The sequence below is a fragment of the Lepisosteus platostomus genome, chromosome 22 (genome assembly GCF_059453375.1).
Source record: "Lepisosteus platostomus isolate fLepPlt1 chromosome 22, fLepPlt1.hap1, whole genome shotgun sequence".
NCBI lineage: Eukaryota > Metazoa > Chordata > Actinopteri > Semionotiformes > Lepisosteidae > Lepisosteus > Lepisosteus platostomus.
In genome coordinates, this window is record NC_142632.1 from 17203393 (window position 1) to 17221524 (window position 18132).

The 18132-nt window shown below is 44.7% G+C and overlaps 1 protein-coding gene across 2 annotated transcripts in view; it reads right to left on the reverse strand.

The window, feature by feature from the left end:
- porb (P450 (cytochrome) oxidoreductase b) overlaps positions 1 to 14849 on the reverse strand; it is a 31556-nt gene extending 16707 nt beyond the window's left edge. The window contains exons 1-5 of one of the 2 annotated variants that reach the window (XM_088616459.1): positions 14718 to 14849; positions 7287 to 7473; positions 2129 to 2177; positions 1741 to 1869; positions 1354 to 1503 (exon numbers count right to left, since the gene is read on the reverse strand). In XM_088616459.1, the coding sequence (XP_088472585.1) occupies positions 1354 to 1503; positions 1741 to 1869; positions 2129 to 2177; positions 7287 to 7444 (486 nt within the window). In that variant the 5' untranslated portion in view covers positions 7445 to 7473; positions 14718 to 14849. Of the gene's footprint in view, positions 1 to 1353; positions 1504 to 1740; positions 1870 to 2128; positions 2178 to 4011; positions 4257 to 7286; positions 7474 to 14717 lie in introns of those variants that run through there. The other variant, XM_088616460.1, reaches the window with a different exon arrangement.
- Between the last annotated feature and the right edge of the window lie 3283 nt (positions 14850 to 18132).

Here is an 18132-nt window from a genome sequence, read left to right on the forward strand (position 1 = left end):
CTTCCGAGTGCTCTATGGGCAAATATATACAGTATACACACACACACACACACACACACACACACACACACACACACGTGAATGTGTACAAGTGAGATTTTCACTCATCACTCAGAAACAGTAATTCGGACAATATGTTCCTCTGAATGCCAACTGCCTGCAGTAGTAACTTGATGCAGCTGGAATGAGGCCCTCCCTCACAAATCAGGTCACGTGTCTCATCTTCCATTTCAAACAAAAGGTGTGGGCTTGGGACGCGAGTCACAGTTGTTCTGCTTTTGTTGCGCATGATAAAAGCAATCGGAAAGTGATCCAGTAAGAGGCCCACTGGTGGTGCTGGGAGTGCCTTTTAAGGCTGTTCCCACCTCGAACCACCTCTTCCTTTATAAAGAAAGAGAGCTTGCAGGGCGTGTGAGGGTGGGCATTCCTGCCATCTTCAGATTGCGCAGGCCAAGTTCGATTCAACGTCCCGTTCAATCCTGCCTGCATACTCCCGCTGTGCTTCATTAGTCGGTGCCGAAGTCCCAGAAATGCAATTCCCAGCCAACCGCATGTAAATTGTTACAACATTGCCTTCCACAGAACGCCACCGCTCGCCAGCAGCAGCTGAAGGAACATGCCAGCTCTGGACTGCTCAGCATGCTCGAGCTGGACCAGATGTTTTCACTTGGCAGGCGCACTGGTAGCTTGGAGAACTGCTGTGACAAAATAGAAACTGGATGGCCGGCCAGGATTTTCACGTGGGAAAGTTTCAAGACGCCGACTGACTAAAGGCTAAAGGCTTCTCGCAGTGCCTCCAGCACGAAGCCCTGCAGTATCACTGCTGTGGGATTCTCACAGGCGACCCCGAACCCGAACCGAGACCCACATGCTGACCACCTTCCTCAGCCAAGACGTGCACCTCACAAGGTCTCCCCTCGGAGCTTCAGATCCAATGGCATTACAGCTAAAGGGCCCCGCAACATACAGGACACAGGGATGAAGCCTGCTCAGACCCTGGAGGGGAATATATCTGAACTAGTCCAAGAGGGTAGCTGGGTCAGCAAGAAAAGAAAACAACGTTTTGTGTTTTCGTCAGCAGCAAAAGAAAAGAGAAAACAACGTTTCAGCCAAACGTTGCGCCTTCTTCTCTTTTCAGCATGGAATAAACTTATTACTTGTTCCAATATATCTGAACACTGAATATCTCAAATTACCCCAGAGGTTCAGTCACAGAGTGTTTTTAAACAGGACTGTACTTATTATGCAAAAAGATAATGGTAAGCACATTGTGGGCCAAAAACTGCTCCAGCGCTTCGCTGAATCCGCAGAGCGCGAGACCGAGACCCAGACGAAGCGGGCAGCCGCGCTCACCGTGTAACTGACGCCCGACAGATCGGTGTCCGTCTCCTGGAGCCAGTCGTAGAAGTCCTGGGCGTTGTCCGTGGGGTCCCCCTCCCCATAGGTGGCCATGCAGAAGATGGCGAAGGAGTTGTCGATCTCCGAGAGGCGAGAGAGCTCGGCCTGGGAGGCGCACAGGAGAGCAAGAGGGACGGGGATCAGCTTTGAGTTGAGCCACCACCTTGGATGAACCCTGCCTGCTCTCCCAGCGAGAACGGGGGAGAAACAAACCGCCACGCCAGTAAAGAGCCGGAGCATGGCTGTATATCAGCGCCCTCCATACGCCTGTCTGAAGGGCTTAGGAGAAGCGCCGCACCAGGACAGCACGGGCGGGCGGGCTCCTAGACAGGAAGGCCTCACCATGTCGTACTCCTCCGGATCCGCCGCCATGCCTCTCATCCCGTACCGGTGGGCGTCTTTGGAAAGCCGGTTGGCAAACTCCTCGGCGGTTCCCGTCTGGGAGCCATAGAACACCACGATGTTCTTCCCCTGGAATCCAGAACAGGCGCAGGTTTACCAGTCTCGCCTCTCCCATCGCGCTGGGCAAGCCTGTGCGCCCCCTCGTGACCCTGCGTGCTAGGAACTACGGAGCTGGGACAGCGCAGATGACATTTTCTCCCCATGCCGGGGGGAAATGTTTCTGCAACGCCGGCACGAGAGGGAAAATGAAATTCCACTAGAGGAAGATCTACCAGGTTCCCCCACATATCAATACTGTGGAAGTCTGGGCTTAAATAAAGGTACTTACCGTTTTCTTCATCTTTTCAATAAAACTCGTTTCGCGTGTGGAAGGTGCCCTGAAAGAGTCAAATACAAGCGAAACAGGAATGTAAAAATCCACCATATAAGGCAGATAAAGACCTATTTACATCATCATATGTACGTCTTTTGAAAGCAGTTAGACTGCATCAAAAGGCTATCGGATGGTTTAATTCAATGCTCCCTTTTAAGAAAAGGCTAAATCAATTTTCAAGAGAATGTCATTAACTGACATGCATTACATCAAGCCTTATGTAGCTTCATTTTGTGGTATTGCACACAGATGCTGAATAAACAAAATCTTATAAAATAAAATATAAATATATCCACGGAAGAGCATGGATGTAACATTTGTAAAACAAACTCCCCAAGGCTTCATTGTTAATAATCCAAAGCAGATCCAATATGGGAGCTTCCTCCGGAGGGCAGCTCTGTATACCAGCGCAATGCACGATTCTTCTGTCATCACATGTAACGCTGGCTCGTTAAGCCTCAATTCACACGCCCGTTTGCAAGAAGGCTTGCAGTAATCCTTTACATTAAGGGGAAAAACAATGGGCTCAACTCGGAAAAAGAACAATCCACAACGCTCTAGTGAGGAATCGAGAGGCTGGAGCTCCAGTCTTCCGGCCTGCTCATCTGCACACAACTGCACTGGATACACTCATTCAGATGCAAATGATGCTTGTAGTCCAAGAGCAGTGCCACCTCTCTCCATTGAGATCCAGCGGCTGCTAATGAGGCTGTACAACCCCCACAAGGTGTGCAAGATCCTGCTGCACACCTCCAGCCTCCCTGTGCATTAACTACCCTCGGTCCAGCTGAGGCGCGATGTGCCGGTCACAGACGCTGCCCCCAGACCGCCAGCCTCTGGGGAAGCTCTCACTTTTAAATCCTTCCAGTGATACGAGACGAGCAACTTTCCAGGAGAATGGCATAGGGGACTGCATGAGGCTATTTTCTTTCACAATACTAATTCCTAATGTCAAATTTTTCCATTAGAGAACTGATAAAACCACATTGTTTCTTGTCTGAACTAAGTTACTGCACCACGTTTTAACAGTTAAATAAGGACGAACTTGAAGGTATCAGATTTCCACTCACACACTGCAATTATGAGCAAGCATGAAGCTTTTCAGTAGTCCTGAACTCAGTGGATTTCCTGCTTTGCTACTTTAACAAGAAACCATGACATCTGCCAACCCCTTTAAAAACCAAACAGGCATAAATGTTCGTTAAAAACTTGCTGATGCCTTTTTGAACTAGAGGTTTGGTCAATGTTAAGATGAAAGATAACAGCATGTGCATAAAACAAAGAAAAATGCCATTCAGGGCGAGGTGAACACTGACTTTCAGAGGCTTCACAAACGGTATAAAAAATGCAGACATTCGAGTGGCACTTTAAGAGAGGAAAAAGTGCTGGAGGAGTGAAATGAAAGTCAGAACTGACCCCAGAAGAGACAGCAATCGTGCAGGATTTATGAAAACTTTTACAAGCAGCATGTCCCTCAAAGGCACAGATGTGCCCAGAATCTTCTCCACACTAACATCACAGATGCATTGCACGACTGCCTACTCAATTTCTTACAAAAGAGGTGGCTGACAAGCATTAACTTAAACCTGCTGATTTTTTCCTTATTAAAAACAGTCAGAAATCCTGTGAGTAACCGATCATCCACTTAAGCAGTTTAAAATTCCACTTTTCTCAGCACCCCGTTTCTTAAGGATCACACTCACACTCGGCCCCTGAAGAGCGCGATCCACATACAGCACATTCGTAGTTTTCAGAGGCTATTGACTGATGTGTTACTGTAAGGAGGGCGATGAAGGACGGCGTCGCCCCACTGTGCTCCCAGCGAACCACGGACTGACCTGTCTGCAGCCGCCTTGCTCTCCTTGGGAAGAGAGTACACACACCCCATGGCTGGTGCTCGTCGCCGTCAGCAACCCTGCCCCCGAGTCAGGGCATCTGAAGCTGCCCCTTCTTGCACGCAATTGCAGGAACGAACGGGCCAAAACCAAAAGACAGCTCAATGAAACTTATCTGCAGGCTCTTGCGTACTCCATCTTGCACATCGGGACCGCGTTTCTGCAGCTCAGATCACGCCCCCCCTCCTCCCCCCCGTCCACAGCCCACCCCCCATCCAGCTCAGCCGCAGAATGGCTCCGCGCGGGCCGCCATCCCTGCTCCCCGCGCACTCGCGCGCTCGCTGGCCCCGCGCACCGCCCGCGCGGCTTCACGAGGGGCTACAACATCTGGCAGCGAGAGGCGGCAGTGGGAAAGTAACAAGACTGTCTAATGACATTTCCCATGAAGCCCTGCAGCAGGCTCTGCACGCACAGGCTGCCTCCCGCCTCCCCTCACTCCCATTTTCCTCTTCCAGTCCGCAGGGAATAAGGAACGAGGAAAAAAAACTCCCTCCCCCCCCCCCAAATCGTTACCCTGGCAACAGTTTATATCATAACCACTTTCTCTCTCCTTCCTTTTTTTTTTTTTTAAGGGAACCAGAGCAGAGCTGAATGCAGCTCATTTTAAGTCCCTTCCACAGAGCAAGGGTATTGCTATGGTAACCCAATCTATCATAAAAGGAGTCTGTCTGTGACAAGGGCCCTGCTCTATTCAGCATCGCTCTGAGGCAAATTAGAGATGGCTTCAGTGGGAATGAAAGGGAAAGGTTCCCACGAGCAGGAGCAGTCCTTTCTCTCTCTCGTTCCACAAGCATCTGCTGCGGTTTGCTTCGACTTCCCCCCTTCCTCGGGGTTCGAACGTAACAGGCTGAACAGGCCGCTGTCACCCCCCCGCTCCTCTGCAGGAACATTGCCGTTTCACTTGAAAGAAAAGAAGCCCTCTCTGAGTGCCGGGGATGCGGGTCTGCTGTGTGAAATTAAAGAGCTGCCCTGCGCTGGGCGGCGCTCTCCACGCCGCCTCTTCCTGCAGTTTTCACAGCCTCATGGAAACCATTTCCTTTCTCTCTCCCCCCTCCGCCACTAATAAGACTTCCAAACACAACAGGCAGGAGCAGACGGGATCTGACAGAGATGACATCAGCATCTGTGGGAGCCAGGAAGCCGCACGCAATACAGAACGGCTGCCCCTCGTCCCCCCGAACTGAAGCACACGCTGGCACAAGGATTGTTCCTGACTGGACTCCACCATGGTGGTGAACTGAAGTACAGTCCATCAGAAAAGGATCGTTAGTACTCGTAGTGAAACTCTGTGAAAGTCTGGACCTCGAAAAACTATTTTCGAGATCAGTAGGAAAAGGGCTAAACTACAATCTGCATTTGTATCCCTGCCCTCTCATTCCGTTTGTAAGTCAGTACAAAGTGCAACACACTTTAAACTTTCCTTGTGGTACAAACAGTCAAAAACATCCATCTTGAAGTCTGTGGACTTGAAAGTCTAGCCCCCAGGGAGACAGCTTTGTACTGTACATATCCGACACGCAGATGTCATGGGACGTGCTACACAGCAATACAGGTCCGCAGCTGAACTCCAGTTCTTAAAGGACTATTATCCGTTTAACATTGTGTTCCTTTTGTACTGAATGTCCCATTTTAAGAGGTCCTGGATGGCACTGCCTTGGAGAACATCAGACTAAATAAACCAGTCCAGCCCTCTGAGGCAGCATAAACACACTGGGGTACTGCATCCCTTTCCCTGACCACTGATGTTGCCCAAAGGCAACAGCTCACTTATGGCTATACTTAGCTTAATTTTCTGATGATTTCTAAGATGTCCCCTTAACCTTTAACTAGGTTTAAAGGAGGCAATAAAGAAAATTTGTGAGCCCTGCTTAAAAAAATTGACATCCACAAAACAATTTGCCTGTGAAGCTTCAGTCTTAATTCCATATAACCAAATAATCCACTAAAAGATTTGAAAGCTCAAGAATGCCATCACCCTAACATAATCCTTATGTCCACTTAGCTGCTGGAAAACTGGAGTGCTTCCACAATGTACACATGGGAGAGTGAGCTTCCTTTGCTCTGAATCAGATGATACGAAGCACAGCACAATGTGAGCCGATGGGTAGAAACTGAAATGCTGTATGTTGAATGACATCCTTGAAATCAAAATAAAATCACTAAGTTGTTGAAAACAGCACAAGATGCCTGACAAACTGCCAGAAAGATTGGTCTTCGAGAGCTGAACCGGTGTCATTTCTGGGTTTATTTGGTTTTAGATTTCAAGGTGTTGATGCTGGTGACCATGTGGCAGAAAACACTGAAGCATGTCGGCACTTTATGTATTTAAATGCACTCTGGTAATGTGGCCCCTTTTCATCCTTTAACCAGTCACTGCAGAGCTTGCTGAGGGCTCCTTATGTCAAGTGTGCACTTCAGAAAGCTTAACCACAGTACAATAGAACAGGTCAGCAGAGACTTGGATGAAGGAGATAAGAGCCCTCACACCTTCTTGACTAAAGAGACCTTTGTGTGTAGTGACGTGTATTCAGGTCTTGTGTGCTTATGGGAATGGACCACACAGGCCGACCCATTCAAATCCAAAAATCTTTCTGATATCACGCATGTTTCAATACTCATCACATGGCTCTTTTACCTCTAAAAGACAAAACTTATTTTAATGAAGAGGCCAGCACAAAATGACTTACCTTTATTCATGACCAGTAGCATGGTCATGGTAGTTAAAAACCCATTTTAAACCTGAGTTGTTCACAGGATTTCCTATTTTAAGCTATTCTGTGAGGATGATGGCAAAAATATTAGTCCACCATCACTGAAAGGTAAAGTTACAGACAAAAAAAAAACTATAAAAAGGGTTCAACAAAGATAACTTACAACAAATCCAGAGCTAATAAAAGTTTTGAAAATAGGTTGTTACATCTAATAATGTTTACATTTGGCTACATACAGTATACAGATACTAAGCTTGTACTGAGTTAAATTCATATGAATAAACAACGTTTTGAGAAGAGGACAGTTCAAGTGACACTCAAAGTTATATAAATTAAATTAAACTATGTACCGTGTTGCTTTGGACTAAGAATGGAAGCATATTTTTAAAACGTGGCCAGAGGCAATTACTGATGGCCTCCCAGATGAGAGCCACTGTGTCAGTACTCAACGCATTCCGGACAGCTAAACCATGACCCCTACTGGAGGAAGAGAGGCAGCACACTTACACTGTGGAGATCTTCTTGAATTCGGGGATCTCCTCCTTCTTCTTGCGGAAGAAGAACCAGTAGATGAGCACCCCAGAGATGATGGAGAAGAGAAAAAGATCAACGGAGCTGAGGAAGGACGTCTCCTCGGCCACGGGCTCTGGGGACTGGTTCTCCATCTCGGAATCCTCCACGGCACCAATCAGAGCTGTTAATCAGAGGGCACAGGATTCGGCTTAAGAATAAGACAGAACATTTCCTGGGTACGACATCTCCTTGTTCTGAAAATTCAAAGATACTGATACATGTAAAAAAAATCCCTTTCTAATTGAAACTCAAAATTAACAGATCCAACACACCCTCCCAGCCTCCCCTAGTAACAAGCCTCTGAACAACAAGACATCTGCTGCAAGCACTGTCGTGCTGCTGATCGCAGACCAGAGAGCTGACCCGCTTAGCCAAAGTGAAACCTTATCTCCAAGGTGGGATTCCTAGAAGGAAGGATGTCTAAAACGGAGAGAAAACTGGATACATAGAGATATGACCCATCAAACTCACTGCATTATTAGTAAAAGTCTCACTCCTTTGGGTACCTTATACCTGAGCATAGAATGGAGCTGCCAGTTTGAGAAAAGGACAAGAGTCTGTTGCTGTCAGATCGAGAGAAAAAAAGGAATCTCCTCTGCAAAGTAAGTTTTGACTCCCAGCATCAACAGTTATTCCAGTATTGACCTGGTTAATGGTCTGTAAAGAATAACTACATAACAGCCTCAGCCCCTCTAAAGCACAAGATATATGCTTGTGCTTAAATTTCCTGCTTCTTGCAAAAACATAATTCCTTATCAGCAGGATATTGCTCATTAAACCACACTTTATCACACACAATGTTCGTCTTCATTTTTTGACAGGGTCAGGGTTACAGCAGCACCAGTAGTGATAAGGTTTAACGGTCCTGAGGGCCTGTGACTAAAATATGCATTTGATCCCAGTCTGATCTAACCGCACAGATTACGATATACTGTTCTCAGATTAGACCAAAGAATTACAATATTCTTGGTGTCCTCAGAACAAAGGGACTCCTCAGACCTGGGTTTACAGACAGCGCTAACAAGTGAGTAATAAGGCTCAACAGAGCTCGAGGGATCTGTATGGTAAGAGCCTCCTTTCCAGACTGAAAGACAAGAACAAACTCACGCACTCAAACCCACTGAATTGCAGAGACGCCGCATTCCAGTAACTTCTCATGTTCCCCTCCTAGAATCAAACCCTGTGAAAGGCCTTTGGATTGCAGATAAGGAGGCTAAGAAAACAATTCTATCGCTCTCCATATAGCACCTCCATAGAGATATTGATAGAGAACCTGCAGTACACTGGGCACTCTTACCAGGAGTTACAATCAGTGCAATAGGAATAAAGTATACCAAGTCCTTGCTCAGTAATAGACACTCATATGTAATCAGCCCTTTATACACCTAATTATTTATTCAGATATAAATTTAACCAATGACTGAAGTTAGATACTTATGAGTCATTCTCAAGAGCGGAAGGGTTACCTTCTATACTTAATCCACAATCACGATAATTCTATGATGTATGTCGGTCCATGATTCAGTAAAACAGACCTGTGTCTCGGGCTGCGAAACCTCAGAAACGGTCATTTCTGGAATTACACAAGTCTCTGAATATTTGAGAAAAAAAAACCATCAGACTACTTCTCTATAAAGAAAGCATGTTTCAGAGTGGTTCAACAGACACGCACTCTCAAAAACCTTACTGCACATGTGAGAGTTGAGAATCAAGAGTTAAAAAAACAAGGATAGATATAGCCTGAATAGCCCTTCAAAATTTTCATTTTTCATTTTTCACCTTTTAATTGCTTGTTGCAGTAATCGCAAATACCAGTATATATTCAAATAAACCAGTTAAGAATGGAGTATGTAGACCAAATTAATTCAAATGACATAATGAATCAGTTAATATGCTTTACCCTCCAATTTCCTAATTCTTGAGAGTCTTGGTGTTTTGGCCTATGCCCTATGAGTCTTGTAACACTCTAGAAAAACTATTTTTTGAAAAGCCAAAATAAAAGGTAGTGTTGCCCCACTGTGATGGACTAGTGCCCTGTCTGGGCTGTGGCTCATCACCACCCTCAGTCTCTCAAAGCCAGATGGTTTAATGAAGCACGAAGCATCTTGAGTGCCATCTAACCCACAGAACTAGCTTCAGAAGGGTTTCTTTTTCAATATCCCATTTCAAGCACTAATGATATAAAGGGAAATAAGGTATGTGCAGTTACCTTCTCCAAGAGAAGGCGTGGTGCAGCCACCATGCCACCGACGCGGCTCTTTCTTCTACGATAATTTACAGAGGCAAATGTTGTTTTTGCCGAAAGCTCAAAGGTGCGATTTGTCTTCCACGCCAAAGCATGAACTGGCTAGTCCACTGCCAGCTGGGTCACCTCGGCCTAAAGGCTGGATCAGGGTACAGAGCATAAGCATCACCTACTGACCATCTCATTTCCATCTCCAATCCATTAGAAAGTCAGGCTCGTTCAACACCACCTCACCCACTGGAGCACAGACACAGCGGAAGGCTAAGGGACCCTAACAGGACAATACACACTAGCACTGCATTGTGACAACTTCTAAGGGATTAGACATCCTTCCTAAAATAAAAGTAACCCCAGAATTCTCACACCTGCCAGAAACAGAAGAGCTTCTAGTCCTACCAGGCTGGGATTAAGGTGTCTGCAGGTGCTGTCAGGGATGCATTTTCATGGCTGTATCAAATTTATATGGGTAGTTGGGTGATCAAAATAATCTCAAATATTCTTTTTGGGATAGCCTACCATTGCTATAAATATTCATAAAGAGATGTCTGTTGCAGTTTTTAGCATGCAAATAAAAACTTGTCTTTTCAGCCTCTAGTTTTCGTAGGCCCTGGGCACTGTGCCGACTGTTCCTATTGCATAATACAGTCTTGAATCCCACAGGGAAGGGACACCCATTAGAGCTGCAGCCCAGTGTTTTATGTGATATCCTTAAACGTTCAAGAATCTTTTATTTACTGTAAATATCTGGAAATGTTTCTGCTTTGGCAACACTGTAATTCATCGGTCATGCCAGCAAAGCTCTTTGAATTTGGTGCTCTGGTCTCGACTCCCTCCTCTCGAGTGATGTAACAGCAGCGCAAGCTGCCCCACTTGGCCGCCAGCAGCCTTGTGCGATTGCAACACCCGCAGGACAGGCCGACAGCCTGCAGCTCGGGCCCTGACAGGGGCGTGCGGGGAGTAGTGCAAGGGGCACAGAGGGGAAACAGGGAACACGCAGCACAAGGACTGGGCTCCATCCCGGGAGGTCCCAAATAAATCCATGAACTTGTGCAAAAACGTCACAGAGAAGAATTTACTACAACACCTAAGGTAACAAGTCATCATTGTAAATGCTGAAAAAGAAAAAGAAACAACATGATGAAACCACTGATTTACGAGTGAACACCACCCCCGGGGCAAGTCTGTGATGATCAGTTTATTCATTAAGGGTAATTCATTGAGAGGAACAATAACTGCAGTCTCAGTTTGACTCCAGCACAGCAGTTGTCAGCCCAGGTCCTGGATGAGATTTCATCCGTTTTGTTTCAGGCAAGTTCTTATTTGCACACAAAGTTTATTTGCATTTTTTTCTGGGGGTGTACCTGTAAATTTGCTTCTGGCTCTTAACAATCCTACTTGACCTATTAACTGTAACCAGCCCTGGACCTCTTTCAGAACTGCTGCCCGACATGTAACTGGAGCTCTGCAGAAGGAGAAGACACTCACTGTGAGCGTGTCTGGCCCAGTGTCGCTCCGACCCGCATCTGCTCAGCATCAACTGATCAACTCACAAGAGCAACTAACAAACTGAGGAGGAGCTTCATCTATTTCTGTAGGCTGGAGTTGCTGCAAGCAGAACACTTCTACGGCATCTTTGACACTCGGGACTGACTGAACAAGCATACAGACCATTTAGCACCAGAGGTTTACAGCTCAGCTAGAATGAAAACCAGCAGAGACAGTGGTCCCCCAGGGTCAGGACTGGCAACCACAGCTCTGACGCATGACTAAGGAAGACGGGTGATCTAGCACGCTATTCACCATTAAGAGAAACACGTTTTCAGAACTGAGCATCTGCTACAGAATGCTTTATGAATGATTAATTTACTACTAGTATCTTCCTTTCAGTTTGGAATAAACTTAAGTACAGCAGGATTTCTTTTGGTTCTTTAAACACTTACAATACTGTGACATACTGTATCAATGGGGAAAATGCTATGGAGAGTTTACTCATCTCTTCCACATACTCGTGTTCAAAACCAGAGAGGCATCATTTAAAAAAAAACACTGTGACAAAGCAGGAAAAAAGACATCTGAAAAACACTGGATATCATTAAAGGTGACTCTGCCTAATTAAAACTAGCCTTCTTCCTAAATCTCCCATCAGCTCCAACCACAAGGGACAAGAAGACCAGGGGAAACAACATCCCTGCTCTGTGGATACAGCCCGGAACAGCCTTGGAGCTCGGCAGCGAGAATTCCTGAGCTATCGCTCCTGGTGCCACACTTCTCAGGGACACAGGAAATATCTCCACGGGCTGCAAACCAGGGGTGCCCTTTCCTTGGCCCGACTGAACCGGGTCTTGGCCAGGATTCATTATGCCCTGCCTGAAGGGTGGCAATGAGAGAGGATGTTTTTGTTTATGTGCCCTATCACCCCTACCACGCAACTGGCACCATGCGCCAAGTTAAATCACACGCCTCAAGGATAAAAACTCTACAGGACCCGATCTCTGCCCTTCGAGGCGATTGGTACAAACATCAGAATACAGGTAGCGATGCCTCGGTTTATCTGTTACATCTCTGCATTTCAAATTCCCACTCTGATTGCCTTTGGTGCTCTTTATTTTAAGGGTTGATTAGAAGCCCGATCCTGAAGGGCCTGTGTCTCTGTAGGTGTTCTTGGCCTCTTTAAAGCAGGGTAGACCAACTCTGATCCTCATGGGCTGCTGTTCTAAATGTTTTATGGGCCTCCTTAAACCTCCAGCTGCTTCATAAGACGAGACTTCTACTGGTCCAATTAAGCAAATAATGACTTAAATTAAGTCCTTAAGGGATCAGGTGGAAAGAAACATATACACATTTTCTGGCCCTCTAGGACTGAAGCTGTACCTCCTTGCCTGAGAGAGTCTGTTAAATGGATACGATTAAGCCAATAAAGAGCTGATTTAGGTCTTTAAATCCAAGTTGGAATAAACACCTGTGGATTATACCAGCCCGCAAGGATAAGGATTAGACAGCCCTGCTTTAAGATAAAGAAAGGAAAAGGCAATGACAATATCTTCTTAAACTTTAAAAGGGAAGTTACAGGCACAGTACGAAATGTGCCGAGCCAATCGATTCCCAAAGACGGACACTGAAAACAAGCAGCACATGTGGATCAGATGAGCGAAAGCCGACGTTACTGAACATAAAAGACTCGTTAGAGAAGTAAAAACTCTTCAGAGCAGGAAAGAGAAGCAGTCACGAGTATGCTGAGTCACTGAAAGAGTCAGCAATAAAGATGCTCTTGGACCTACTAAATGGCATTCATGTCATCAGTTTGACAAACAAAATACAGCTGGCTATTGCATGCAAATCTGCCGGGGGTGGAGCAGCAGCAGGGGCTGCGGCCTGGCTCACGGCGGCGGTGTCCTGGCTGAAATTTGGGTGCCTTCTAGCACCAGGGTTGCACCAGGGGCTGTAACTCCGTCGCCGCCTCCAGCGACACGCCGGTTAACAGGCAGCGCTCAGGCTGTGAGAGATGGACACCGGGAGTCCAAACACGGATAAACCCAACCCTCAAATCAGAAACACAGCTCAAGGGTCTCCGGAAGCAAGTTTACTTTATACACACAGTGTGCTAATATATCGATATATACCTTTAATTAAGATAAGGCAGCTCCAAAGCTTTACTTGGCTTATATGACACAGGCTTCACTATGCCCTAATTTTTACTGTTTCACTGAGTTAATTTGCGGTTTTAATTTCTGTTCTATGCTTCACACGTACTATTGTATCACACCGCGTTTCTCCTTATATACATAAATTGCACCAAATTATAAACGACAGCCTCAGATGTACGACTAACTTCCATGAATAAACACAGAAGTACATATTCAGCAGGTTAACGTCTTACGTGTTTCTTATCAGACGTAGTCAATGACTAAAGGTAGGCGAAACACTTCCTTCTGTATGTTTTTCAGGCAGCAGTATTAAACGTTAAATACGTCACCCAAGAGCATTCCCCCAATGGGAAAAGAAATACCAAACAGTGCGATTTTGTAAAGGGGTGAAGGACAAGACGCCGTGACTGTCGTGTTTGATCACAGTCTGCTTTCTGAGAACTGTCATCAAGGAAGAGTTCTGTATCCCCTCTGATGATTTCCCTGTTTTCTAAGTGCATCTTAAAACACATCCTGCGATAGAACATGCTGTACATATACTAAAGTGCATGCTAGCTGGATATCCGTGTACAATTCCTAGTGATCTCCTCAGGAACTGATAGACTACAAAGATAAGTCTCCGTTTACTTTGAACTCAACACTTCACCGGTTTTTACAGTGTCAGCACGCTCTGATATGACGTGCAAACCCAATCCAATAAAATTGATTTGGCTGCGAGAGCGAAGTCACTTAAAGCAAAACTTACCCGGAGAAAGCGGAACAAAACGTCAAACGATGGTCGATGTTCTAACTTTATCGAAATCTTGAATGCCTCTAACGGTATAACTTAAAGGCCGTAAACGAAATCGCACAAATACGAACAAACTGTGAAGTGCACAAGCATTTAAACCCTTTAGTTAAACCCGTCAAACGTCATCATCCCTGTGAATAAGCAGGCGCTCACCGCCCGGCAACACAGCTAACGACCAACTTCTAAATGTTAACTGGAAAACACATAGTTCAATTTCAGTCTAATCTGCAAAAGATTACCATGAACATTTATGTAAAACGACAAACTTTACGGCTGCCACGGGTAGCTATAGAGCTAAAACAGCAGCAACTACAGAAACATGATAGTGCTGTGGAGTGCAGACGTGCTTTCTAATAAAGAGAAACGGTTCGTTTGTCTGCAAGTCTCACAAACAACCTTACTGAAATGTATGTAAAGCATGCGCGAATACCATATGATAATCAAAATACACTCTCACATCGGCTGTCTTCACGCCGGACCACGGTGTCACTTTAATTGCACAACCACTGCCGGCTGCAGTACAGCCAGCACTGAGCCGGCGTGAATGTCACGGATAAAAACAGTATTCAGATGCGTCTTTTCCTACGAGTTTCGCGAAGGAACTCGATGCACCACCGTAATTAAACCGAACAGCAACAAAAAACACATCGGACTCCCCCACAAATAACCCAACTGAAGCCACTCACCTGCACCACAGACTTTCAGCCCAGTACGGAAACTCCAGCACTGACCATGCGCAATAACACCCGGAGAGCCACACCGACGGCTACAATCTTCGAGTGACCCGGGGGGGGCAGAGGGAAGGTGAAGACAGGGATGTTTAACTTATAAAGTATTTTAAAGATTTTTTTCCATTTAAAATGATTTATTGACTATATTCTCACAGCATTTCTTTTAAATATTGTTCTTTTTAAATTAAAACGAAAAAATCTTATAACGTATTTGTCTTCTCTATCGCCCCCAAAGCTGTAGAGGTAGTACAACCCAAGGGGAGGCGTGGCCCAAGCGTCATGGTCACATGACCGGGGTCGCCCCTGGCCGAGGCCGCTGGCAGGCGAGGGTGGGTGAAGGGTTATAGAAACCGAGGTTGCGAAAGAGCTGCGCTATCTTTTCCTGTACTTTATGCGATGCCGTGCCTAGATAAGAATCGGCGTTTTTTCCTAACTATTCGCCATCGGTGTAGATTTAACGCCACGAACGATGACGCAACGATTACGTCAAATGAGTTGCCATACCTGGGCACGTGTGCAGAAAAGTTCTTTAAAACACGGCTGTAACACTATGACATTTTATATCGCTAAAAATTGGATGCTTTTTTTTAAATAGTGGTTACTAGGTGTCTCTATATTAGCCAGAAACCCCTTATTCGAGATTCGAGATTTCATGTCTGAATATATCCTGCTCTTTAACTGGACGTTTTCGTAAATATACGACGTATCAATTAAAGGATCGAATTTCATTTTGAAGAAAAAAATAATCGCTTATCCCAGAATAGTGGTTTCTTAGTGTTTTAGATTTGCACTACTTAAAGCTTAATCAAATTCTTTCAACCCTATGCCTGCAGGCACTCAGGAGTCAAGAGTCCTAGCCGTCTAAACACACCCTACCTGCAACAATGTACACCACTTAGATACACGTTATCCTTTATTCCCACGGCTATTAACTTGCTTAATTTTGGTAACTGCTTTTTATTCTTTTTACCTGCATTTTAATCGTGCATGTAAGTTATGTGTCTGTCTCACACACTGATAACCCAGTTTCTTTGTTTTTTTTTTCTAAATTGTAAAATTGCTTCTCCACTCATCTGTATGTCCCTTATTCGCTATCCCAGCAAGCAACAGGCACAAGCCTGGATACACCCTGGCCAGGACGCTGGTCCGTGACAGGACACACACGGACACACTGACACTCACACCACGGCCAGTTCTCACAGAAGCCAATTAACCCACCAGCATGTCTCTGGACAGAGAGGGAACCCACAAGGACACAGGGAGATCACACAGACTTCACACAAACACACCCCAGGAACTGAACCCAGGGCTCCAGTGATGCCAGGCAGCAATGCTACTTCAAATTGGACATCTGGTGGGAAGACATAGACACTAAATTTCCAACTATTAAGAAAACTAACATGAAAGGAGAAAATACATTGTCCCCACACACATACCTCTTATAATTAAAGTGCTTTGTATTCACCTGCTAGGACACAGTAAAGCTGTATCTTTATCCAGAGTGCTTTGTTCTGTGCATTCCTGTTGTGTTGAGTCAGAACACCTGCCTATGTGTGTCCTTGTGCTGATATCAGTATCAGTGCTTTATAAATAAAAAGGTCTTTCTATTTCAATGGGATTTGTTCTGCTCAGTGTTCAAATCTCAGTCCCGTTGTGATTTTAATGATGGTGAAATTGTACCCGGAAGCTGGCTTAGTGAGGACTTGACAAATCATTTTGGGGTTTTGTATCACATCCGGCTAGACAACATACAGTATGAATGAGTTTGTTAAATGTTTTTTTTTTTGTAATTGGGCTGGTCTTTGGACTTTACATAATGTTACTATGTCACAACTGACAGTCTAATCACTTCAGTTCAGTGTATCTTAAGGGGTGTTATAACTATACTGTAATTCTTGAATATTTAAACAGTATAGCAGTGTATATTGATATGCTAAAGTATTTATGCAGAAACAATTATATAATGATCTTCTTCTAAAATGTTATGGAATAGTTTATTCTGATAGAACTTCATTCTGTAGTAAAAAATAACATTTTACGGGTCTCTGCTGAATGTTAATGACAAGTAACACCCGACAACAAGTTATTCAGGTTTGAATGGCAAATGTAATGGATCAGCTCCAACAATTCCTAATCATTGCTCAGGTATAGTTTTCTCAGACGTGTTGTGTTCAGGCTTTTGAACATTCTGATCAAAGGTTTCTAAAGTACTTGATACAATATAAGTATTCAAAATCCTCAAATACTGTATGTTGATAAAGTCAAACCACAGACTTCATCAGAATAAATAGTGGAACACGAAGCAGAACGCACAACTGGGAGCTGTGTGAAAGTGCATTTAAAACTGAGAACAAGATGCGCTTCTTTTCCCAAAGGGTGGTGGGTGAGTGGAACAAGCTGCCCAGCTGTGCCGTTGAAGCCAATACCCTGGCTTCTTTACAGAAACAGCTGGATGACATCCTGGAATCAATTAACTACTCACCACCAAACAGGCTAGTGGCTCAATTTGTAACGTTTCTTGTGATCTTAAAGTGAATAAAAGGTTGCTAAATACAAGCTTGGTTTTTTCTAACCTAACTAAGTTGTATTGATTACAAAACAGTTATAGTAAAAGAAAGCAGTACTGGAGATTTTATTTAAAATGACAATACCTATAACATACTGTATATTTTAACTTCTGATGTGTCTAAGATATTTTTTACCTTTGATAACCAGAGTATAAATAGAGTTTTCCTGTACCCTGTTTTACTATGATTTGACTGTGATGTAATTTGGCTTTACCATCTTTATTACAGTAGGTCATAATAATGCCATGACCTACCTTAATGAACTGTTAAAAGCCAGGATTGGAAAGGCCTGGCGAATATAAATGATTAAAAACTGTTGCTTTGTCACAGTCTAGTGTCACCATGGTTACCTCAAATATAACAAAGACCAGCAGTGGCAAACGTTCATAATGGTGTCTTTTGTTAAATATCTTGGTTTCCCACAACGGATAATGGCTTCTTCTTTACGAATACGCGTGTGAAAGCTTTCAGGAATCTTGTTTTGCAAGTGTTATAGCAGCATATTGAGTTGAACCAAGGCCTCTGCTGTACAGGCGACAGACTCAAATGTCTATTTAACTTGTTTTTATTATGTCAAGACACAGCTTGACGAGAGCATTTTCTTTAACACGAACACTATAAAACAAAGAGGTGTTTCTGGTGACTCTTACCCGACTCATGCTTTCTGTAAAACCTCGCATTAATGTTCTACAAATGTTCCAAAGGGCTCTGTCAACAGACCTTTGGAGTAAGTCAGAGAGCCCTCTTCCCCATTAAAAGAGCACCTCTCACACGGTGAGAGGTTTCATCCTCATGTTCCTTTT